Source organism: Trachypithecus francoisi, unplaced genomic scaffold (genome assembly GCF_009764315.1).
Source record: "Trachypithecus francoisi isolate TF-2019V2 unplaced genomic scaffold, Tfra_2.0 Lachesis_group5, whole genome shotgun sequence".
Classification (NCBI taxonomy): Eukaryota; Metazoa; Chordata; class Mammalia; order Primates; family Cercopithecidae; genus Trachypithecus; species Trachypithecus francoisi.
The window spans coordinates 75,443,605-75,469,698 of NW_022681470.1; the positions used below are offsets into that span (position 1 = coordinate 75,443,605).

General features: G+C 38.0%; 1 protein-coding gene across 1 annotated transcript in view; it reads left to right on the forward strand.

Moving 5' to 3' along the window:
- The window catches only part of RRP15 (ribosomal RNA processing 15 homolog), a 46,254-nt gene extending 23,808 nt beyond the window's left edge, over positions 1-22,446 (forward strand). The window contains exon 5 of the mRNA XM_033197108.1: positions 21,822-22,446. Within this exon, the coding sequence (XP_033052999.1) occupies positions 21,822-21,965 (144 nt within the window). The 3' untranslated portion in view covers positions 21,966-22,446. The remainder of the gene's footprint in view (positions 1-21,821) is intronic.
- The last annotated feature ends 3,648 nt before the right edge of the window (positions 22,447-26,094 follow it).

The following is a 26,094-nucleotide window of genomic DNA, read 5'->3' on the forward strand; positions in this document are numbered from 1 at the left end:
CATTTTACCGTAAGAGTTAGAAAGATTCAGCAGCATTGGATGGTAAAGAACTAGTGGAAAGATGAAGAGACTTATTTTTTTTCTTTTTCCTATTGGTTTCAAAATAACATTTTATAGAAGCGCATACTTTTGCTTTGGGATTATTTCTTTCATGAGTTATGAAAATGTACAACAGATTCTTTCCACTGGCATTGTATTTTTTTCTTAGCATTTACACTTGCCCTTGACTTTGTTTTTTTCTACTTCAGTGATCACAGTATTTGTAACTCTGGGACAAGGTCAAAAATTGCTTGAGACTTAAGCCAAAGTGGTTTTACTCTAAAAGTAATTTGTTTCTAGAACACCCTGCCCCATGCCACCAATACCCTGACATATCTTTTTCTTTTAAAAATATGTATTTTCATTTTGATTGCATATTTATGGAAAAACAGATTCCTTTTTAAAAAATTTTGCTTGAGTTTGCATCTGAATAACTATGAAAGTACCATACTATTTGAGATTGAATCAGTTGTTGATATAAAACATATTTATTGGCTGGATGCAGTGGCTCATGCGTGTAATCTCAGCACTTTGGGAGGCCTAGGCCGGCGGATCATGAAGTCAGGAGTTCGAGACCAGCCTGGCCAACGTGGTGACACCCCGTCTCTACTAAAAATACAAAAATTAGCCGGGCATGGTGGCGCCCACCTGTAATCCCAGCTACTCAGGAGGCTGAGGCAGGAGAATTGCTTAAACCTGGGAGGCAGAGGGTGCAGTGAGCCAAGATCGTGCCACTGCACTCCAGCCTGGGCGACAGAGCGAGACTCCATCTCAAACAAACAAACAAACAAACAAACAAAAAACCATATTTACTAAGGACCTGTTTCTACCAGGTGTTATTCTTGTGTCCTTTAAAATCTAACAATTAAGATGGACAATGGACAAATGACTTCAAGTAAATAAGTAAGCAAGATTAACTTGATAGTAGGCAAATTCTAAATTAGTATGTTGAGTACACGTTAACATTAGTTACACCAGTTCTAACACAATGTACATTAAGTGGCTACCCTTGTGTGTGGGGAATTGCAGAGTAACTGTGTACTAGTTATTTAGAGCATAGATCATCATATGAAATAGGTGAACTTTAAATGTAGTTCAAGGAAAGGCAGGGTGGCAAAAGTGAGCGTAGATTTGGTGTGCCAAGTGCTATTTAGAATTGAATCATTGATGAACGAACTAAATAAAGGAAGATATTAAGTAAGTAGAAAACAATATTTGCCATTTTTTTCTTATATTTAACTTTGTCCTAGCACCGTAGCTATTGTACTCTTTCCTCATAGATGTTCCTTCTCTCATCATAGAATGGAACAAAAGAAATCTTACTGTTGTCCCTTCCCTAGGCTGTAATGATATTTAGAGCACAGATTTTTAAATTCAGTATTCCTAATATTGTGAAGTCTCTAAAATTAGAGGTCACCCCCATATAAACTAGATTCACAGTCAGCTATCAGGATACCAGTTTGGAAACACCTTCATTTTAATGATTTCAATTCTTTTTCCCAGTTAAATGTGTTACTCAGTTTTGATGTTAAAGTCTTATGTTCAATAACCAAAAGAGGCAGGAGTTTTATATTAAATATGGATAGAATTGTAATAATATAACATAGGTTATATGGGTTGAGCCCATTATAGTTAACCATACTTTAGGAGTGGTTTTGGTGTTTGGTTTTGTTTTCTCCTAATGTACACATGACTTGGGAATTTATTTTAAAGAACACTTTTTAAAAAAATAATTTTTATAGAACTTTCATGTTTCTTCAAGGTATAAGAAACAGACATTGTGGCAAATGTTTTTTTAACTGTGATAGGGCCCAAACAAGTCATTTTTCTTTTTCTTTCTTTCTTTTTTTTTTTCTTTTGAGACAAAGTCTCTGTCTGTCGCCCAGGCAGGAGTGCAGTGGAGTGATTTCAGCTCACTGCAACCTCCGCCTCCTGGGTTCAAGCGGTTCTCTTGTCTCAGCCGCCTGAGTACCTGGGATTACAGGTGTGCATCACCATGCCCAGCTAATTTTTGTATTTTTAGTAGAGACAGGGTTTCACCATGTTGACCAGGCTAGTCACGAACTCCTGACCTCAGGTGATCCACCTGCCTTGTCCTCCCAAAGTGCTGGGATTACAGGCATGAGCCACCGTGCCTGGCCGAACAAGTCATTTTTCTTAGAATCTGTTCTGCATTAGAGTTTTATTATCAAAGAAATAGGAGCACAGTGTGAAAAGTGAATTTATGATTAAATAAAATAACCACTGCCCTTTTCCATTGTTCTCTACACCTAGGCAACTCTTAGTTCTTTCTTCCGATATTTACCTCCATATCTTAAATAATATTTACACTATTTCTTGATCAATACTAGATACTATCTTTTATGGAGGATGAAGTTGGTTTTTCTCACACCTCTCCATATTCTGTCCTTCCAACATAGTATATTAAAATTTCTTATACTAGATTGAATACTAGTATTCAATGTGAATATTGTTCACTGCTGAGCAAAATACTATACAATAATAATACTTACTTTCTTCAGCTTTGTTACAATTTTTATTTTCCTGGAGTTATCACTTGCCTTTGTTTTTCTTAGTTTTGTATTTGCCAAAATCCCTCCACACTCTTCAACAGAAGTGTTAAACCCTTCTCAGTAGTATATTTCTTGTGGTCATCCTGCTGCTGCTATCTAAACTGGTTGTTCTTTACCTACTGTGCACTGTCATTTTGCAACATTGCTTTATCCCCTTCTTGGGAATTCCATTTGCCTCTCTCCTATGCAGTATCCTCTGTTTTTTTGAACTAAATGTCTTCTTTTCTCTTGGCTTTCTCCTGCATTTTAGTGATGGCACAGTTACCAGCATTCTGGGAGAGAGTATAGGTGTCCTTATTTTTTATTGATATATTGGCCTGATAAATGGCTTCCAATATTCGAAGAAAGGGTTTTTGCGGATGCAATTAAGTTAATGATCTTGAGATGAAGACGTAATCCTGAATTATTCGGGTAGGCCCTAAGACCAGTGACAAGTGTTCTTAGACACATAGGAGAGATTTGACAGACAGAAGCGGAGCAGGCAGTGTGACCATGGAGGCATAGGTGGGAGTGATGTGACTGCATGTCAAAGAATGCCAAGAAACACCAGAAGCTGGAGGAGACAGAAAAGGATGGGTTCTCCCCTGAAGCCCCAAGAGGGAGTGAGGCTTTGCCAGATATGGGCATCTGGCCTCCAGAACTGTGAGAGAGTAAATTGCTCTTGTTTTCAGCTACCTAGTTTGTAGTAATGTGTTATGGCAGCCACAAGAAACTAGTAGAACATAGATGTCCATGTTGGAAAGTAATTTTCTCTCAGAAGTTTGAGAGAAATTTTTTCTTTCTATCTCCTTTCTTTCCCTTCCCCCTTCCTTCCTTCCTTCCTTCCTTCCTTCTTCCTTCCTTCCTTCCTTCCTTCCTTCTTTCCTTCCTTCTACTTTTTCTTTTCTTTGTTTTTTTTGCCATTGAGAGGTTCAGTGCTGTTCTGCTTTCTGATTCTTTTCTTTTTGGAACCTTTTAAGATCTTCTGTATCCCCATTCTTAAAACATTTGTGCTGTCTAATTGGTAGTCACTAATTTTATTTTATTTGTATTTTTGTGAGATAGGGCTATGGAAAAAGATACTGTTAGTGGATGTGAGAAGACATAAAAAAGAATGATTCTTAGCCAATAAATAGAACTTTGGGGTAAATTGTTGAATGTTAAATTCAGTAGAGATTTGGTTGTATGGAATGAATCAGATCACCACATATTTCATTTAGAAACAAGAAGAGAAATCCTTTGCCAAATAGTTTTAGTAGCTGTTCTGGGTGGTACATATATTGCTCATGAAATTAGAAAATCGTAAAGTTGGAAAAATTGTGATGTGGGGATATTCATAGGAAATGTGATTCTCAGGAGGAATGTACTTTAGAAGAATATAAGAAACTTAGCTTTGATTTTTAAAATGGCATGAAGTAAACATGGTAAGGGGGAAAAAGCCTGCCGGTTCTCTAGTTTTTCAGATTCCTTATAGTTTTCTTTCCTGTTTTCTTCCATGGAAGTTGGAATGTAGGATGTTTGCTAATGAGTGGGGAGTTAGAAAAAGAGATTCTGAGGAAGTAGGTTGGCATCAGATTTGAAGTCTTCTATCTTCTCTTGAGGAATCTGGACTTTATTCTTTACACATTGGAGGCTAATGCCATAAGGTAAGTGATCTGGTCAGATCTGATTTTTCTGTCTTTCTCTTTTGATTTCAGCTTTTATTTTAGACTAAGGAGGTACATGTAGAGGTAGGTTTGTTACAAGGGTAATATTGTGCAGTGCTGAGGTTTGGGGAATGATTTAATCTGTTGCTCAGATAGTGAAGATTTCATTATTTTTAAGGAAAAGAAAGGGCTGAAGGATAGAAAAGTCAGAAGACCAATTAGTGGAAGACAATTGCCATAATCAAAGCAAGAAGAGAGAACATGAACTAAGATTGTGAGGGGTAAAGTGAGTTGGGGTGAAGGGAAAAGAGGAATCAGATTGGGAAGCAATTTTAAGGTATAGATTGACTTGATGTGCGATTAACACATGTAGAGGGATATGGGAGAGGGAAGAGTTATTAATTAACTCAGAGGTTTACAACTTGAGAGACTCAGAAAGGGTGACAACTTTCACTAAAATAGAGAATATAAAATATGGAACATGTCTGAGAGGTAAAGATTTTTGGAGGCAGTGGCTGCTCCAGGTTATATTCAGAAATGAGAAGGATGACAGTAAAGATCAGGCTAACAGCAACAGTGCGGGAGAAGCGTTTGGTTAGTGCAGGAAATAGCATGGCTAGAAACAAGGAGGCAACCAAAATAGCAGAGTATGGTGAGGCCACCTGGGGCAGGAGCTGATGAGTCCTGTATGTCTTAGTAGGGTTCCTGAATCTTTAAGAGCGATTAGCTTGTTTACTGAGTCAGGGAAGATGAATAGTCTATTTTAGAGAGTTTTTCACATGGATAAATGTAATATCTTCTAGATTTAAAGAACTAATTTTCAGTTATCTGGAAGGAATGACCTAATCCAGAAGCTGTAATTCCTCTCTTGGATCAAATACAGGAAGCATCATGCCAGTTATATATCAGCACTTGGCAAGGCATATTGACCAATATCTTGATGTTGACCCTGAGTGATTTTTATTTTATTTTATTTTATTATTTTTAAAGAGATGGGATCTTGCTATGCTGCCCAGCCTGGTCTCGAACTCCTGGGTTCAAGCGATCCACCCACCTAGGCCTCCCAAAGTGCTGGGATTGCAGGCATGAGCCACCATGCCTGGTGACTTTGAGTGATTTTTTAAAATATTACATTGTATTTAGAACACTGTTTAAGGAAGCAACAAAAACATATTTTTTAGAAAAGTTTTATAAAAAATTTAAGCTTTAACTCTTAAAGGATTAATACTTCTGTTCCTCTATTCAAAACATGTTCCTATCTAGAGTGATTTATTTCTCAGTATGTTAATCAAGATTTTATTAATGTAGAGGCATTAATTTTTTTCCTTAGCTTTCAAAGTCATAATTATTCCTTTTGCCGTTTTCTTGAAAAGCCAACTGAAATTCAATCAGATTTCTTGGAATTTAATTCTGTTACTCTAAAGACTGGACAGAAGCATACGTAATGTTAAATCTATGAGTCTCTAAGGAGAATATATTGGCCACTGTTAGGAAAGCATTGGCTATATGGTACTTGTACTCTTGAATTATAGACTTTCTACAAGGTTTTCATTTACTTGAAAGTGCCAATATATCAATTTCAGGTTTTTTTTTTTTTTTTTTTGATAATGAAATTGAAATTATAATTTTATAGTAAGGGAAAATGCTAGTTGGTTTCTGTTAGAAAGTGATTTACTGGCCGGGTGCGGTGGCTTATATCTGTAATCTCAGCACTTTGGGAGGCCGAGACGGGCGGATCACGAGGTGAGGAGATCAGGACCATCCTGGCTAACACGGTGAAACCCTGTCTCTACTAAAAAATACAAAAAACTAGCCAGGCGAGGTGGCGGGCGCCTGTAGTCCCAGCTAGTCGGGAGGCTGAGGCAGGAGAATGGCGTGAACCTGAGAGGCGGAGCTTGCAGTGAGCTGAGATCAGGCCACTGCACTCTAGCCTGGGCGACAGAGCCAGACTCCGTCTCAAAAATAAATAAATAAATAAATAAATAAATAAATAAATAAATAAATAAAATAAAATACAAAAATTAGCTGGGTGTGGTGGTGGGGGTCTGTAATCCCAGCTACTTGGGAGGCTGAGGCAGGAGAATCACTTGAACCCAGAAGGCAGAGGTGGCAGTGAGCCAAGATTGCGCTACTGCACTCCAGCCTGGTAACAGAGCAAGACTCTGTCTCAACAGCAACAACAAAAAAAGAAAGTGATTTCCTTAGTGATTGCTGGACAATAGTTTTCAATAGAAGTCCCTAGGAAAAAGAGTTACCGGAAAAGTCCAGGTACTTACTTATTTTTTTCTGATTTTTGTGATATGAGCACTTTAAATGTCAACCATAGAGATAAGGTAGGGTACTCCTCTATTTCTCATTTATTTATCATAAATGGCAACCTCGTAATTTCTTCATAGGTGAATAGTTAGTGGTGAGAATGCTTTAGAAATAACTGGCCTCTTAGGTATCTTGCAACTTAGACCCAGACTCCAAATTGCTATGTACCTTTGAAAATGTGCATTTCTTCTGTTTCTTAGATCTGCTGAATTCTTGCTTCCAAAGACAGAAGCCTAGGAAAGGAGGAATTACTCACTCAGGTCCCTTCGTGGGCCTCCGGCAATTTTCAGGATTTACTTTTGGTTTTATTGAGGCAGGATCTCACTCTGTCACCCAGGCCGGAGTGCAGTGTCGTGATCTTGGCGTACTGCAACCTCTGCCTCCCATGTTCAAGCAATTCTCATGCCTCAGCCTCCTGAGTAGCTGAGATTACAGGCGCATGCCACCACGCCTGGCCTTTTTTGTTTTTTTTTTTTTCGCATTTTTAGTAGAGATGGGGTTTTACCATGTTGGCCAGGCTGGTCTCGAACTCCTGGCCTCAAGTGATCCTCCCACCTCTGCCTCCCAAAATGCTGGGATTACAGGCTTGAGCCACCGTGCCCAGCCAGGATTTAGCTTTTAAATCAAGTTGGGGTGTGGAAGGCAGGCGAGCGGGTAGAGAAAGAGGCTGTCCTTAGATTGCCCCTGTATTGCAGGACAACGGTGTTTTACTCTCACATAAAGCTGCTCTAATAGCTCTAATAGGAATGTGTGGAATCCTAATTTTGTAAATAATTCAGCTTAATGTTTGTTTACCGAAAATGCCTAAGTAGAGTTTAGGCAAAAGTGAGACTCCATGTTTGAAATGAGAATGAGCAGGATTGTACATATTACTCTTGATGGGAACGGTTTTAAGCCAGTTTCTCATTGTATTTATGTCTTTTAAAATATGCTATTTAGTTTTAATGTAGGGTGGTTTCTGATTTGAACAATTTTAATCAAAATGAACTTAGATTTGGCAATATGGCACATGCAGCATTTTGACTTATGGAAAATACAGATATTAGTGAAGAATAAGAACTGATTATTACAGAACAGCTGTAGAAATCTTTAGTTACTGTTAAATTAAAATTAATGGTGCCATGCATCTTTTTGCCCCTATATGAAGAAATGTGCTATTTGAAGTGGCTGAAGTGGCTGCCTGTATTCACTTTTCTTTAGTGAGGTTGAGGCTTTAAAAAAAAATTATCCTGCACAGATGAGTCTTATGCATCTGACTTTTTAAAATGCATTATATTAAGATATCAGTCTTATGTGTTAGCACCTATAATGCATTTTTAAAAATCAGAATAATATTTTATTGTGTCTTGGTAAAAATTAGCATTTTGAGTAGTAGGCAGTTGAGACCATTTGTGGGGATATATAACACATAGTACTAAAGCTACAGATTCTAGAACCAGACTGCCTGAGTTCAAAATGCCTGTTATGTATAGTAGTAATAACAGTCCCTACCTCATAGGGATGTTGTGAGAGTCAGTTGAATTAATATACATCAAGTGCTTAGAATGATGCTTAGTGCATAGTAAGTGCTATATAAAGGTTTGCAATAATTTTTGTTTTGCATTGCATGCCATTAAAACGAGTTCCTTATACTTAGTGCTTATTTTTTCTTTAAAAATTGTAGTCAAAGATGAATTCTAAAGTTGGAAACCAATTTGAAGGGGAACTATTACTACTTTTTGTCTGAATTATTGAATAATCCAAAAATCTTCCAGTAATTGGATTAAAATTATGTTTAGATTTGGACATTCTCAGTCACTTTAGGTGTGATGGTTCTAATAATGCATAATTCTTAGAAAATCTAAAACTAGATTTGAAGGAACTAGAAATGTGTCCACTTTCTCTTGTTCCTCATTTCAAGTTATGGTTGAACTAACTATATTACTTACAAGAATTTACTTACTAGGATGTTTGTTTTTTATGGGGGTGCTGTCATACTATTTGAATGTCCTCATCTTTGTGAATAATGTGCAGAACATCATGAGAAGATCATACGTGTCCCAAGTTGGGGATTATATGATGCACAATGACTTGGTATCAGCAACTAAGGATAGCAAGTAGAAGGACTGAGAGGGCACTTACTAGTGTGTGCTTTGTGCCAGATGCTATGGCAGATGTTTTTACCTAATTCCATTTCCAATAGGAAACTTTTCTTCCTTCTCTCACCCAGATGAGCCGGAAGAACTGTGGCTGGCTGATGAGCCACAGTACCAGCAAGACTAGGAAGAGAATGGTGAAGGAAGCAGCTTGCATTCTGCTTTTTCCTAGGTCTCACATGCCCCATGTAGAGCATAATGAAGACTGACACATTTTAAAATCTGATTTCTCAAAACTGTTATGTAAGATAAAATGTTAACCATAGTAAGACATTTTCAAGTTATGAAACTCATAAAACTTAGAAAATCCTTTATAAAGTTAGAATTTACTTTCTCTTGATTTGTCAAGGAATTAAAATTTACTAGAAATCAAATGCATCATGTATTTGATGATTGTGTGTTTAATACAGATTTTAGAATCTTCCCCCATGCTCCCCCTTTGTTTGTTTGTTTGTTTGTTTTTAATTAAAGACAGGGTCTTGCTGTGTCACTCAGGCTGGAGTATAGTGGTGTGATCATCACAGCTCACTGCAGCCTCAACCTCCTGGACTCAAACGATCCTCCCTCCTCAGCCTCCCGAGTAGCTAGAGCCACAGGCACCATTAGGCCCGGCTGATTGTAAAATTTTTTTTCTAGGGATGGGGGCCTCGTCATGTTGCCTAGGCTGATCTTGAATTCCTGGGTTCAAGTGATTCTTCTGCCTCAGCTTTCCAAAGTGCTAGGATTATAGGCGTGAACTCCCAGCTCTTTTATGAAAATTTTCACACAGGAAGAAAATTACAAAGAATAGTGGTATAAACACCTATATTTCTGTATTTCTACTTAGTTTTAAAAGTTGTTAACACTTACTGTGTTTGTTTTAATAGCTATCTGCCTTTCTCTCCATCTAGTTTTTGTTTGTTTAGGTTGATTATTTGAAAGTATTAACCACATGTGCCCCAAAGATTCTCTTTTTAAAAAAAAATCAGCTTTATTGAGGTATGACATTCATATACCATACAATTAAAAGATTTTTAAAAATAACTTTGAGAACCAGAATTCAATTAAGGCTCACCCATTACATTTGATTCTGTCTTGTTCTCTTGTATTCTAGACCAATCCCTTTCCTTTCTTTTTTTCTTGTAAAGACTAGCTTTTTAAAGAGACAAGCCAGTTGTCTTGAAGAATGAATAATGAATCTAGGTTTATGAGTTTGTCTGATTAATTCATTATGGTGTCATTTATCTTGTTTTATGCCTTTTTCCTGTAAGCTAGAAGTTAGGACTAAAGTCTTGCTGAGATTTAGGTTAAACTCTTTTTGCCATAATTATATCATATGTGTAATAGCTTATGCTATGTACTTGTTATTGTAACACATCAGGAAACACATTATCAGAATGTCTCATGCTAGTGATGCCAGTTTCCACTTGGTTAAAGTGATACTAAATACATTTTTTTTTAATATTAAAGCTGCACCCTCCCCATCCCCCAGTTAGAAAGTAATTTCTGGGGCAAATAGTTTCACAGAAGCAAGTATACCTGTCTCCATCTTTTGCCTTTTACCATCAGTTAGTGATCCTTGCCTAAACAGTTAAGTGACTTGAGGTTACAGAATGGTGATTTTCTCATTCGTTTTCTAATTTATTAGCTGACATTTTTCAGGAGATGAATTAAAGTTCCTAAAGATGGCGGTTGATGTTTCATCCCTTTTAATTACGGTTTTCCAGAGTAAGGAGTTTAATAGTCACCTCCAGTGCGGGCACTTGAGTTTTCCCCTCTTTTTTCTTCTTTTGTTTGTCTTTTTTTTTTTTTTTTTTTTTGAGATGGAGTCTCACTCTCGTTGCCCAGGCTGGAGTGCAATGGCGTGATCTTGGCTCACTGCAACCTCCACCTCCCGAGTTCAAGTGATTCTCCTGCCTCAGCCTTCTGAGTAGCTGGGATTACAGGCTCCCGCCACCATGCTCAGCTAATTTTTGTATTTTTAGTAGAGATGGGGTTTCACCATGTTGGCCAGGCTAGTCTGGAACTCCTGACCTCAGGTGATCTGCCCAACTCAGCCTCCCAAAGTGCTGGGATTACAGGCATGAGCCACCGTGCCTGGCTTGTTTCTCTTTTTAAAATGTCATGGACACAGGGATTTTTATTCATTCAGTGTTTACAGTCAGTGAGTATCATTGTACTTTTTGTTGCTTAAGTTTGCAGATGTGGCTGTGAGAGAACCTGTGTAAAAACGCTCATGTGTCCTTTTGGCATGACCTCATTTTCTTTGAGTGATTCCTTGCATTCTGGGACAAGGTGTCCGGCCCAAACTTTGTGCTTTCTGTGTCCCAGACCTAGAATCACCCATTTCTCCAAGGGGATCTGGTGGGACCAATCTATTGTTTGTTGAGTTCAGTAGTTGGATAGTGTGCATATTCCTTACTAGATGCAGCTTTATTTTGTTTATATAACATTTCATAGTTTTGCAAAACACTTTTACATATGTTTTCTTATTTAAGCTTTTTAGCAAATTTGTGATCAAGAAGACATTGGTATCTATTTTTCAGCTGAATTCACAGCTCTGCTAATTTGTTTATAAATCTGGATTTTCATTTATATGCTATATAATGTAGCAGATAAAATGTGCTTTAAGAGACTAATTGGCAGAGTGTATCTGAATATTTCAAACAACTAATTTACTATGAAAATGAATAGAGCACTGTCAAAAGGCTCCCTGAAGTGTTACATTTGACTTTTCAGGTAATTTAGTTAACTTTAGCTTACTTAGAGTTCTTAAGAGAGTTTAAATGTTTGGGAAAGTCAATGTTGAATTAAGAACTAAATGTATGGATAACAAGATGTATACTAATAGAAACCACCAAATAGAACCACTTTGAGCAAGGACATATGTATTGGGTACATAGTAAAACCAAGGGTAGTAAATGAAATTAAAACAAAGAAAATCAGTGGGTGAAAAAAATTGAATCCATAAAGTATGTTTTTAACTACAATTGCAAATATCTTACTGAAAATTTTTAACAACAAAGATATTAAGATGAATTTAGTCAATGTTAAGAACTTTTTAAAATTTAGGTGAAACTGAGTTAAAATGAAAACAGCTTTCTTGTTAGGGAAAGCAATGAAATCAACTATTGTTGATTACTAAATATATATGAGACTATACTGTTTCTTTCTTTATGGTTTGATTTTAATTATCCCCCACCCCAGCAAATGTAATGCAGGTAACTATCTCATTGGTGTTAGATGCATGTGTAATTCCAAACCTTGTTTTTCAGTGTTCAGTGGCTGCCAATGTATGTTTGCACTTTGAAATGAAAGCTGATTAACATTTTTAAGGGTTGTCTTCACCTTCAAAATGGACACAGACTCCTTCTGTATGGTTTTTATTCAATATTTGTGTAAAACTAGGCCAAGGAAGGTGGGGACTGTTGTTTCCTTGCATCATGAAGTTTTCATTAAGTTCTTGCATTTAGTCACTTTTACTTTTCATTTGATATAAGCAGAAAGAGTTATATAGGTTGCTTTAAGTCACTGAATCAGTGCTACCTTGCAGGAACACTGGAAAACTCTGTAAGTTGATAAAATTTGATTATTTCAGTTTATACTTTACGATTTATATTAGTTAGTTATATTTAATAGCTAACACAGCTTCCATCTAATGATAGTAAATACCTGGTCTAACATGTATAGTATGGTTAACTTTATCTTACATTATAGCTATTCCCAGTTAATAAAAAATAATAAATTTTTTATTTCTTCGAAGGGCTGGACCTCTAAAACTTCCTAATTTGCAGTATTGGAGTCAATGGCTTATCTAAGATTCAAATCCAGAACTCTGTTTTTATTCCTTTTGTGAAAAGAATACACCAAATTGCTACTACTTCTGTTTCAGAAACAAAACAAAAAACCCTCCATTCTCAGGATGTCTTAACATTTAATGAAATCTATTCAGGGATCACCCCAAGCAAGCTTTTCCAGTGAATGACACATTTAGAATTTGCCTCAGGCTTTTTCTTTCTTTTTTCTTATATTAATCTTTGATCTATTTTTTTTTTTTTTTTTTTTTGTGGGTACTGCAAGTTTTTATACTTAATGGTAAATCGTATTTATGGAAAGATACAGCAAATTGAAATTATGTCAATCCAGTGTGTAATGTAATTTACCCCAAATCTTTTATGGAAATTACCTTAAGCATATTCAGCATTTTGCATGTATTTTAGTACTCGTTCATAGGTTATAACAGGTTATATAAGAACAAAGTATATTACTGTATTGTGTGCATATCATCGGTTAAGTTTTAGAGAAGTTTAGTGTTGTGGAAAGAACGTGGGCTTTGGAATCAAATTGATCTGTGTTTGGGTATAGACTCAGCTCTTTATTAACTCTGCACTTGAATACTTACTTCACTTCTTTGAGCCTTATTTTTCTTATAAGGTAAGCATGATATACTTGCTATCTGGCCAGGAATCTTAAGAGAATTAAAAATAAGGCAATATTATATAAAGTGCTTGGCACACAATGACTTCATAGTATACTTATTGTGTTTGACCCTTTTTCATTTATTGTTAGAAAGTAAAGCAGAATCATCATTGTTAATAAAACCAGAAGGATTTCTTAGGATATTTTTGGGAAGATCTTGGTAGAAAAGAAGCTTGGGAAACTTAGGATTCGTAGAAATGGTTTAGGTGTTACTTTTTTTTTCTGTTTCTTGCTGCCCTTTTTTTTTTTTTTTTTAATTCTTATACATGTAGTTTTAAAAGCCACATTTTGCCATAAACGTTTATTATAAAATAAAGTTGTTTTCCACCCCATTCTGCCCACCCTTCATATCACCTATCTCAGGGGCAACTAATTCTTCTTTCTCTAGCTAGTCCTACTGGCATGTATACATCTCTGTATTCCTAATGCTACAGGAGCCTTGGGTGTCGCTTCACCAGCTGGAAACCTCTGTGCTCAGTGGTGCCTTTGCCTGTTTGGCTCGGTCCTATGGGCTCATTTTGCCCACTCAGCCTGGCAGTCTGCGCTTGGCTCGAGCTACGGGCCTGGATCCCATGCCTGCCAAAGGCGTGGGGTGTATGAGCGAGCATGGGGTCCTGCCACCGAACACAGCCAGGCACGCCAGCTGCAGCAGGGTGGAGAGCTCCAGGCACTGGCATGGGTGCCGGCTACTTGCGAGGCTGCGGCTGGGCCAGGTGTACTGTAAGCAGCTTCCATGACTGACACTGGGGAACGTTGTGGTGTTCTGGAAGCTTGGAGATGCCAGTAACTGCAGAGCCCTAAAGAGGTGTCACAGCCCTGGCTCAGGTAGCTCCTAGGTCTGGGCTTCCGGAAGGGCTACAGCTCTTCTCTCCTTCTCTCTTCTCTCCTTGTCACCTGCAACATGGTGGCAAGGGACATATTTCAGCCCTGTTTGTGTTACACCTCTGTTAGGCCGAGTTAGCGGGTCCCTAGTTCTTGTGCTGCATCCAGGAAGAATGAGGTACACAGACAAGTGGAGGATGAGCAAGATGAAGAGGAGCTTTACTGAGCAATAGAACAGGGGAGACCCTGCGGTGGATAGCTCCTCTCTGCAGCTGGTGGTCTTGTTGTCTCTGGGTCTGGCTGAGTCAGGAGCTTTTTATGGGCCTTAGAGGAGAGGAACTGAGTGCCAGTTGGTCCATGGGCTATGGCGGGTTGGCCCAGAAAAAGCACTACAAGTTCCCACTCTGGTCCGCAGGCTTTGGGCCCTCCCTGGCCTGAAGGTGGGGCCTCACCGGGGACCCTCCCCCTTCTACCCAGCAGCCTGTGTGCTTCCTGCCACTGCTCCTGGCGCCCAGACTGTCCTGGCCAAGGAGTGCCTGCAGGTCAATGCTGAGCTGCCCGTAGCCCCACCTTGGCCTCCCTGTCATGGTTGTTGGCACCCAAAGTCTGGAGGGGGCCCAGGGGGCCTGGCGTGTCAGCGCTACCCCGAGTGTGCATACACTCAGCCGGACTGCAACAGTTCTGGGTTCTGCTCCAACCGTGCTCTGAGATCGGAGCGGGCACTGGGAACTGGGAGAGGCCAGGCAGCGGGAGAAGATACTTCCGAGCCTGCAGGGGCAGGGGGCACCTTGCTGGCCCCCTCCACTCCAGAGTGCAGCCATACCTGGGTCTGCAGCCGGAACTTGGGTTGCTGCAGCTATGCCTGCGAGGGTGGGACTTCTACCTGCTCCTAGCTCCCACCAGCTCTATGGAGCCTGGCACCGTCCCAGGCCCAAGTCCTCCTCTTGGTCCCTCTCAGCCTGCCCTTCCGGGCCTGACTGTGCTGCTCTGCCGCTGGCGGGCGGCTTAGTCTGGCCCCATCGCTGTGGCTCCCTGGAGTGGGCCTGGGAACTGTTTGCCTACTGTATGTTTTCCCCTGCAGGTGGCACGGCCCCTGCCAACCCCGTACAAATGAACCCGACACTCTGGGGGCTGGCCCCTTAAGTCTTGGCTGCGCCTTTGGCCAGCTACTCCCGGGTTCCCAAAATGCGGCTGGCAGTGAGATTGAGGCCATGGCAGTGGCTCCCGGCCTGGGAGCGGATCCTGCCTGCCTGTGTGAGCGTGGGTGTGACACAATTGTCTGCCTCGGGACGCGGGGCACAAGGGTTCTAACGCCGCCACTGCTGCTTCCGCTCCTGCTACCACTGCCTGCACCTCCCTGCTGCAACTGGTATGATGGCAGCAGCCACTCCAGATGGTCGGCCGCTGCCATCACTAACTCGTGCATATATACAGTCGTATCTTTTGATTAATCGGTTTGAGGCATTATCTATCAGTTTTCTATTACAGTAGGCAAAGATTTAATTATCTTACACAATCTCTTCTCCTTTGTCCACTCAGTATAGTTAGATTACAATTATATGTTGTCAGTATTCAGCATTTATTATTCATGTGAAAAAATTATAGCTGAATGTTGTAATATTCCATATTTATGTTTCCTATTTGTTTTTCCTGAAGTTAATAATTGTCTTGACTTTTCATGTTTAATTTCCTTTATTTAGTTTTTCAAAGTCAAATGATCTCAAGTAATGTATCTATTGTAATTCTTTTCTCTGAGACTTCCTTTCCTAGAAACCTCTATTTTCCTTTGTATCCCCTGATTGCTTTCTTCACTGTTGTCATCTGGGACTTAAATTTTCTGTGATCCTTGGAATTTCTCCTGGATTGAATTCCCTATTTCTGGGTTCTTGGATCTCCTTTATTCTTGGTTTACTCTCACTCTTTTGGTAAAGCATATTATCCGGTGGTTTTGTCAAGTTAAAATAACATACAGTGACAGATGTCATGGTGATGACCACTTTCAGCATGCTGTCCCACGGAGTCACTTGGCCGCAGATTGTCCTTCATGCTTGATGTGTGTTGTTATTTCGGAATCTCCATTCATTCTCATCCTGGCCATTTATTTCTTTTTTCTTTGGTGGGGCTCTATTTTCTCTATCCCATGTTGTCTTCTTTTTGTTTTACTCCGTCTGTTTGTGGAGAACATCCTCAGTGTCCTGAGAAAGGCTGCATTGGAATAAACTTTTGGGGACCTCGTATGTCTGAAAATACCTCTGTTCAGTATTCACATTTCAATAATAATGTATTCCAGTATTGAATTTTAGGTTGGATATTATCTTCCTTTGACATTTTGAAAGTGTTTGTCTGTTGCTTCCTTGATTCTAGGATTGCTATTGGAAAATCTGAATCTTTTGATTTCTGATTATTGGTATGTATGTGACTTTTGTTTTTTTTTTTTTTTTTTTTGGTTGAGACGGAGTCTTGCTCTGTCGCCCAGGCTGGAGTGCAGTGGCCGGATCTCAGCTCACTGCAAGCTCCGCCTCCCGGGTTTACGCCATTCGTTTTCCTGGAAGCTTATGGGATATTCTTTTAGTTCCTGTTATCCTAAAATTTTACAGTAATGTTCTCATTGTGTTGTATTGGACACTCGAGGGCTGCTTTTAATCTGGAAATGTGTGTCCTTCACTTTGGGAAATTTTGTTAAAGTACTTCATTAATTTCCTCCTGTACATTTTTTCTCTGTCTGTAGAGCTCATATTATTTGCATCCTGGGCCACTTGGACTGGTTCTCTAGTTATCTTTTTCTTCTACTTTTCATCTCTTTTAGTCTATTTTCTGGGCAATTTCCTTACCGTTATCTTCTCACTTTTGTAATGTGGTTGTTTTGTTTTGTTTTACTTATTCCACTATATTTTAAATTTTAAGCTCTTTGTTATTCTCCTAATGTTTCTTTTAAAATAGCAACTGTTGGCCAGGCATGGTGGTTCAGGCCTGTAATCTTAGCTGGGAGGCCAAAGTGGGTGGATCACATGAGGTCAGGAGTTCGAGACCAGCTTGGCCAACATGGTGAAACCACATCTCTACTAAAAATACAAAAAATTAACTGGGCGTGGTGGCAGTTGCCTGTAATCCCAGCTACTCGGGAGGCTGAGGCAGGAGAATCGGTTGAACCCAAGAGGCGGAGGTTGCAGTGAGCCGAGATTGCGATTGCGCCATTGTTCTCCAACCTAGGCAACAAGAGTGAAACTTTGTCTCAAAAATAAATAAATAAAGTAAAATCAAGTAGCAACTGTTCGGATTTTATGGATGCAATATATTTTAACTCTTCAAGGATGTTGATGATATTTTTCCCTAAATTTTTTTCTCTTGAATTTTTTTTTCTGCAAGTCACTTTTTACATTTTGTGTTTGTGTTGTTCTCAGTCTTCTTTCTGATAATCCTTAGTTGTGTGTTCATGATTAGATCAAATAGACCGAAAAATTCAACTGGAAGCTATGAATATACGGATGTCATCCACCTTAAATTTCACTGTAGGGTTCTCTGGGTGAATTTATTAGCAACTGGTCAGATTTTCAATAAAGTAACTCTTCTGTTCTCCTACTTAGAAGAAAAAGGTCTGCCTACCAGCATTTTGGGAGCCCAGTGTGAGAGGAGAGCTGGGATTCAATATCTGGTTGCTGTGTGTGTGTGTATGTGTGTGTGTAACTTAATCCCATTTTCAGTTCTATACCTATGCCTTCATCTGTGTAAGCCCATTACCTCTTCAGAAGTTAAACCTCTAGGGTGTTATGCCAGGTTATTGTGGAATGGGATGGGGAAGTTTCTCAAAACATATCTTGCATCCCGGTTCTTTTTATTTTGGTTCTTCCACTTCAACCCTTAACTTCCAGAAATCCCTGATACTTACTGCCAGTTTCTGATTCTTTCACAGATTCTGCAGTGTAAATAGGGTTAGTTTTGTCAGTGCGACAGTTACAGTCTTAGGATTTAACTTTCCTGGTGTCTTCTGATCCATCTCCTTCACCTTCAAAATTGTGTTGATATTGTCTCTTCTGATCTTGTCCTTCTGAGTTGTGTCTTTAAAACAACAAATCACTTTTCTGAAGTTTGAGTATTGCAATTGAGCAAGACTAGTTGTTTATGTTCAAACTGCCACTTTAGCATGTGCCCTCTGCCTTTTTCTTTCTGCATAAGTCTTTAGCAAATGTAGGTGTTAGAATTTAAAAATTCATTCTGCTGCCTTTAAAACGAGGTTTTCTTTATTTTTTTTGAGATGGAGTCTCACTCTGTTGCCCAGGCTGGAGTGCAGTGGTGTGATCTCAGCTCACTGCAGCCTCCTCCTCCTCAGTTTAAGTGATTCTCCCGCCTTAGCTTCCCCAGTAGCTGGGATTATAAGCCTGTGCTACCACGCCTAGGCAAATTTTTGTATTTTCAATAGAAACGGGTTTCACCATGTTGGCCAGGCTGGTCTGAAACTCCTGACCTCAAGTGATCGGCCCACCTTGGCCTCCCAAACTCCTGGGATTATAGGTGTGAGCCACCACACCTGGCCTAAAACAAGGTTTTCTTGAGCTGCCATCTTGACAGATGCCATCTAACATATCTATTTTTAAAATGTATTAACCCTCACTTGTTTTTATAAATTTTCTGTCGTGTCTTTTTTTTGTTTCCAAATTGTTGCTTCACAGTGTAAAAATGCTAATGTAATGATAGCTTGAGTGATGTCCATATTTACGGCATACAATGCTGAATCTTATGTTAGATTTACAAAATCGAATATTGGATTTTCTAAAATCTTTCTCTCTCAGCCATAAAGTGTACTTGGTTTTATAGCAGTAAACAAAACTGTCACTAAGAAAAAATGTTTATTTAAAGCAAATAAATAATTGTCTCTAACACGTACCAGAATCACTGACTGACTTATAAAAACAGATTACTAGGCAGCAGCATGCCTAGAGTTTCTGATTTAATAGGGCTCGAGATTTTGAATTGCTAATAACATATTTTCAAGTTAGTGGATAATGCTGCTGGTCTAGAGATCACACTTTAAGAATCACTGATACAGACTATATTGATCCTTGAAACCAAGAAACAAAAACATCACCAAAATCCCCCTGTAAAGCTCTTCTTGTTATTCTTTACATTGGACAATTGAGCAAAACTTTGAGCTTACTCTGTTGCTGCTCTTCTTGCCTAAAATAGATGTTTACAGCACTCATCTTCCAAGACAAACATGATATAGCTAGTGTCACCATTTTAATTAGTGAATTCCTTCCTTTGGTCTACTATTGTTCCTTTCTTTCTGAAATACATGTTCAAAGTTTTGTCGGCTGGGCACGGTGGCTCACGCCTGCAATCCCAGCATTTTGGGAGGCTGAGGCAGGCGGACCATGAGGTCAGGAGATCAAGACCATCCTGGCTAACATGGTGAAACCCCATCTCTACTAAAAGTACAAAAAAATTAGCCAGGCGTGGTGGCATGTGCCTGTAGTCCCAGCTACTAGCGAGGCTGAGGCAGGAGAATGGTGTGAAACCGAGAGGTGGAGCTTGCAGTGAGCCGAGATGGTGTCACTTTACTCCAGCCTAGGCGACAGAGCAAGATTCCATCTCAAAAAAAATTAAAAAGTTTTGTCCATATTCCCTTTTCTTCTTTGTTCTTCTGTTGCCTGCAGGTTTTCTGGTGCTACCTCGGAGAGGAGTAGAGGAGTAGCTCAGTCCAGCTAGAGGTTGGTTGCCAGGGTGAACTCTCTTATAGAAACACTCTGTGTTGAGTCAGTCATGTGGCATCAGTGTGCTCTTTCGGTAACGTGTTGATGGCATTTTGGGTGTACTTGCCTAACATAGAGGCTTCACACTGAGATTGCACTTGTTCATATGTAAACTCAAATACCAAAGTCAGGATAGGTCTTTGCTAGTCAGCAATTTGGATATGGCTATACGCTTTTCTGAATTTAATTGAAAGCTTTGAATTCTTACTTTGACAGGAGAGATGTTATAATTGTTGGTTCTAAGTGGATTTTTGTTCATTGTGAACATCAGTTTTTTATTTAAAGAAAACCTGGGTTGACTGGGTGTGGTGGCTCTCACCTGTAATCCCAAGCACTTTGGGAGGCTAAGGCAGGTGGATTGCTTGAGCCCAGGAGCCCGAAACCAGCCTGGACAACATGGCAAAACCCTGTCCCCACAAAAAAAAAAAAAAAAAAAAAAGCCAGGCATGATGGTGTGCACCTGTAGTCCCAGCTACTCTGGAAGCTGAGGTGGGAGGATCACTTGAGCCTGGGAGGTCAAGGCTTCAGTGAGCCATGATAACGCCACTGCACTCCAGCCTGGGTGACAGAGTGAAATTCAGGGAAAATGGCCCTTTATCCAGCTAGCTAACTTAATCTAATAGAAGTAGAATTTCAGTTTTAAGAGTAGGTTTGATATTGTAGAAATAAGAAATGAAAAATTGTTAATATATTCGTTATCTTCCTACATTATTGTTCTCCTATCAGTGTGGCGTGAGAAGCAGTGGAACTGTTTTATGTTGGTTTTTAAATAGCACAGTTTTTTTATTTGTTTCTGTATGTTGGGTCAATTATAGTAAAAAGTGTGCTGATGTTTGACATACTAAGTCAGTTCTGAAATCTTTGCTCATATTTATATCCCATTCAGTCTTCAAGTTATATTTAAGCACAAGCTTTGCTTGATATTTTGACCTCAAGAAGACAAGAGTGAGCCAATAGGACAGTTTTCTTATTTGCTTGTAATAGTGTTCAATTTATTTTTTTTTTAATGGAATGAATGTTTCAGGGCTATCTTTTTTTAAATACAGGGAAACTTCGCCTGTTAGGTAAGTAATCTCTTGTAACCCAGCAAATACCTTTAATATATATATGTATATATTTTTAAACTGTTTTTTACGTAATGACTGCATAACGATAACACTGTTTTCGAACCAAATGTCATGGGTTCTTGTGCCTTAGGTTTTTACAAAATTTTGTATTTCTGTGATTGACATAAATAGATATGCATAGACTGTTAGCCCCCCCCAAAAACAGGGGCTTTGGTTTGTTTATCACTATGTTCCTAACATAGTGCTTGATACACAGCTAATTCTGAATAAATATTTGCGGAAGGAATGAAAAATTTTGAGTGCTGCATCTATTGTGTTACTTAATTGATACCACAAGGTGGTACTATTGTACCATGAAATGAAAGCCTGAAATTCTTAGTACCACATAAATCCTGTGACTAAATGAAATGAATTGACTACCTATTATGTTTATTCCCTGCTTCATTTATTTATAATTTCAACATACGATTAGTCTTTGATTACATGATTGGGTCAGTCAGTGAGCTCATAACCTAAATAAAGAACATTTGGTTCAAATTTTTATAAAAAGGTTAAGTGAGATAGCATCTTAAAAAACCTAGCGTAGTACCAAGGTAGTTTCTTTTTCTCACTTTTAATTTACTTTGGGTTAAAGGCCTTTGTTAAATTGTTATTTGTGGTGAAATAATTTGCCCCAAATTTTCTAGTAAATTATCACTGAAGATTAAATAGTATTGTAAGTCTGTTTTGGTTGTCAAAAGTGCTTAAAAAATTAATACCAAACCTAGATTTATATTTTTTTCCCTCACTTCAAAAAATTTTTTTGTTTTGCTTTCATGTTTCTTTTATGGAGTCCATGCAATATTTTATTAATGTTTAGTTCTTTATTATACATTTGTACATAATCATAGTGTATAAAGTAAGTCAATTTATAATTTCTCTTGGTATTACCCCTATTTTAAAAACTAAGCATTGAGAAGTTTGTTTTGTAGCTTGTACCTTTTTGTTTCCTTATGATGGAATTGACTTTGGAATATTTTGATTCTATAATTTTCCTCAGACTGAAGTGAAATCAGAAGAGGGCCCGGGTTGGACAATCCTACGTGATGATTTCATGATGGGAGCATCTATGAAAGACTGGGACAAGGAAAGTGATGGGCCAGATGACAGCAGACCAGAATCTGCAAGTGACTCTGATACATAAAGCATCATAGGAAATACAATTGCAGTCATTTTATTTTTTTCTAGAGAAATATGTCATCCTCTGATGGTGAATTATAAGGATACCATTTGTAAAAAAGTTAAAAGACTTTTGCCAGATTTCATATTTCCCTTTTTATGTACATTTTATATATACTTCATTAAAAATTATATTTTAAACCCTTGCATAATTTTAAGCATTGTTCCTCAGAACATTTGTAAAAGGATATATTTCTGCTTGACTAGTGAGATACGCATTTTGCCAGGATCATATTGGTCATGTCTATTGGTGTGTTATTTCAGTATCACCAATGTTTTCAGAAATACAGTACTAATTCATAATTAAACTCTTTGAAGTTAATATTTATTTGCCTTCTAACTTATAGACCCAACTATGTATCTGTAGTTTTTGGGAATGATTAGTGTCTTATGGTTTGTGTTGGGAAGTTATTGAGAAAACCTATATAATAAAATTTAAAATTATAGTTTTTCAGATTTTGGATGATGATTTTAGTTTTGGGTAATCTGGAAGATATGATTTAAGAAACAACAGATTTCAACTTGTTTTATTATTTATTATTATTATTATTATATTTGAGACGGAGTCTTGCTCTGTGGCCCCGGCTGGAGTGCAGTGGCATGATCTTGGCTCACTGCAAGCTCTGCCTCCCGGGTTCACACCATTCTCCCACCTCAACCTCTCGAGTAGCCTGGACTACAGGCGCCCACCACCACGCCCGGCTAATTTTTTGTTGTTGTATTTTTAGTAGAGATGAGGTTTCACTGTGTTAGCCAGGATGGTCTTGAGCTCCTGACCTCGTGATCCACCCGCCTCGGTCTCCCAAAGTGCTGGGATTACAGGCGTGAGCCACTGCGCCCGGCCCAGATTTCAGCTTTTATTTTCTTTCCTTTTATTTATTAAATAATATAAATAATGACAGATTTATTTTAGATGTTAGGCTATTTTTGCAGGAGAGATTTACAGAGGTGGAAATTCTCATGCTTATGCAATGAGACATAATTTCACAGGAAGCATATTTGACATGTTTTAGTCTCTCTCTTCTTTTTTTCCCTCCCAAATATTTGAGTTAGCTTAAATTCTTTTTATGGACTGCCCAGCCAGTGAAATGATGCAGTTAGACAACAAGTAATCTGCAGCAGAATATTGTATCCTATTTGAGACTTGATTCCATATTATTGCCTTAAAGGCTATTAAATTGGATGAGTTTTAGTATCCAGCTATTAAAAAGAGGAAAGACTGTTTAATATCATTCCAAAATTTTTGTGAAATGTGGCCCAAGATCTAAAGTTTTTAAGGGAATTATTTAATAAATATGATCTGTCCCTTTTTGAAAAGGATCCATCCCTTTTCATAATAAAAATAGTTCCCTTCTACCACCCAGTTGCACATACTTGCATCTGTTACATATTGAAGCATAATCTTCCCCCCAAAAAACTATGCAAGAGCAGAGATGTTTATATTTTGAAACCCATTTGAGTGTTACAGTATTATATGACTAAAGCTGAACCAGTCTGTGGCCTGGTATTTGTTATCATAAAGGAAGATGTACACCTAAGATATCAAGTGGTTAAAACAGCAAAGTACAAGACGCATTTTTGTATTTATTCTAACTTTTGAACATTAGTGTCTTTCAATATAAATAAATGTGAACAAATATGCCTCAATAGTAATACAGGAGAACTAAATATCCTGCTATAACTTAATACAGATAAATATTTCAATATGACCTAACAAACACATAATTTAAAAAATAAAAAATATGTGCAGCAACTTAAAGACATTTTTCTCCCCAGAACTAAGATTACACTTAATTTAATTTAATCTGTTTCTGGGTTATACTAGAGTTTTGCAGGAATTTTTCTGAATAGTACATTCACATGATAGATATGGATAAGTAGCTTATTTACTGTTTTGAAACATAATAGTCATATTTTATAGTCCCTCATTTAATTTGAAAAAATTTGACAAGATTTTCACATTGAAAGTAAGGAAAAGAATATTTGCAGATTTCCTTTGTTCAGAAATTATTTTATTCCAAAGCAAAATTGAGTTGCCACTATCAGGGAAAAAATTGTATCACTTCTGTTAGAAGGCTATGAAGTATATATGATTTATATGACATAATTTTTATCATATAGATTTGATATCTTCTATGTATTAGTATTTCTGCATCTTGGGTATTAAGCAAAATACCATTAAGTATAAATATGAACCCAGGAATGTGCATATTTTAGAAACTAATTGTATGTCTTAAGTGAATGTTTGAGTTTAGTTCTGTCACCTTTATTCTAAATATTTTACCTACAACATTTACATTATTCTGATATCAATCAGATAAATAATCCGAGTCTATTTCATCTTTCTACATTTTCTTTGTGGTTTTTGTTTGTTTGTTTGTTTTTGAGACGGTCTCACACTGTCACCCAGGCTGGAGTGCAGTGGTGCAATCTCAGCTCGCTGCAACTTCCGCCTCCCGGGTTCAAGCGATCGTCCCAAATCAGCCTCCCGAGTAGCTGGGACTACAGGCATGTGCCACCATGCCCAGCTAATTTTTTGTCTTTTTGCTGGAGATGGGATTTCACCATGTTGCCCAGGCTGGTGAGCTCCTGAGCTCAAGGGATCCTCCTGCCTCTTGCCTCCCAAAGTGCTCAGATTACAGGTGTGAGCCGCCATACCACCTGTCTTTGAATTTTTTAATGAGGGGGAAGAAAACCGCAATTCCTGCCTCCCCATTTATTTAAACGTAACACTTAGGATTTTATTTTTGGTAACTACTGAGAATAATATAGTAGGTTACTTTTCCTCGGTTAGAAAGAACTATGGAAAATAGGAACCAATAATTTGGAAGCATTAGTTCCTTATTTCATATATAGAAATAATTATCTTATTTCCTTATTTCATGTATAGAATGTTCTAGATACTTGGATGGCTGGGGTTAATGTTCTTAGTCTTTATCATAGTTTAGCATTGGTTGTTAATTATTTTTAAGCATCAGAATTTGAAAGCCAATGATAATACCTGATTAGGACTGAAAATAGAATTATCTTAGTAGTGTAGCACTTTTTATAGTGGAGTTGGAGCACTGAATTTATTTTCAAATTACCTAGAATTCTGCGTTGCTCAAATATTACTCAATTAATTGCAAAATATACCTTGGAAACCCTGTGGATAGAATAGTTCAGAGGGTTACCACTAGGTCATAGAGCCTAAAGTCACTCAGTAGGAGGTTCTGGAAGGTCTATTTGAAGGCAATCCAGTTTCTTTAAAATAAAATATTTTTTGTCTTTCAAAACAGACAGATGAAAAAGCAATGTATAAATTCTGGGAAACCTCTTATGGTTTCCTTCTATTTCCTTCCACATTTCCATTAATGTGCTAACTTGAAGGAATGTAACTTCGAGGAAAGTTGACTATTATAGTGAATATTATAATTTGTCAATACTTTATTGATAATTTAACTTTGTTTTTATTTGGAAACATTTTTTCCAGTTGACCAAAGCAGAATTCATTGTGTTCTTCCTTCAATTTCATCAATTAGGATCAATGTGATTGATATTTATCTCCACTCTGCATGTCAGTGATATGGCATAGACGCTGGTAAACCCTGTAGATATCATGAGTATGAAGACTATTTGAGGTGAATTGGCAGTGAGAGCAAATTTTGGAAACAGGAGAGAGAACTACTTCGTGCCTACAAAAAGCTCTCTCATTCCTTCCTCAAGAAAACAGGAGTCTGAATTTTGGCCAGCTGGGTGTTTGAATCTTACTGACTATTGCAGCATTGGTAGTCCTGGTAAATTTTTTCAGTGAGCGAGCTTTTCTGACATTTGATTACACATATTGCTCAAGGGAATCTGTGAGCAGATTTAGAAGTAGAATGTTTGAGGTGGTTGACAAGACATTTAAAATTGTGATTAATGTTTTAATAAAATGCTAAGTTAGAATGAATCTAATCATAGTTATATAGATGGAAGTTATATTATAACAGTTCTTAAATAATTTTAGATTCTCTAAATTTAGACTGTTTTCTAGCTTAGAGAGCTGTATTAATATTTTTTACCTAGTCTGCTGAACATAATTTCAGGGAGTTAGTATTTAAGACTTTTTACCT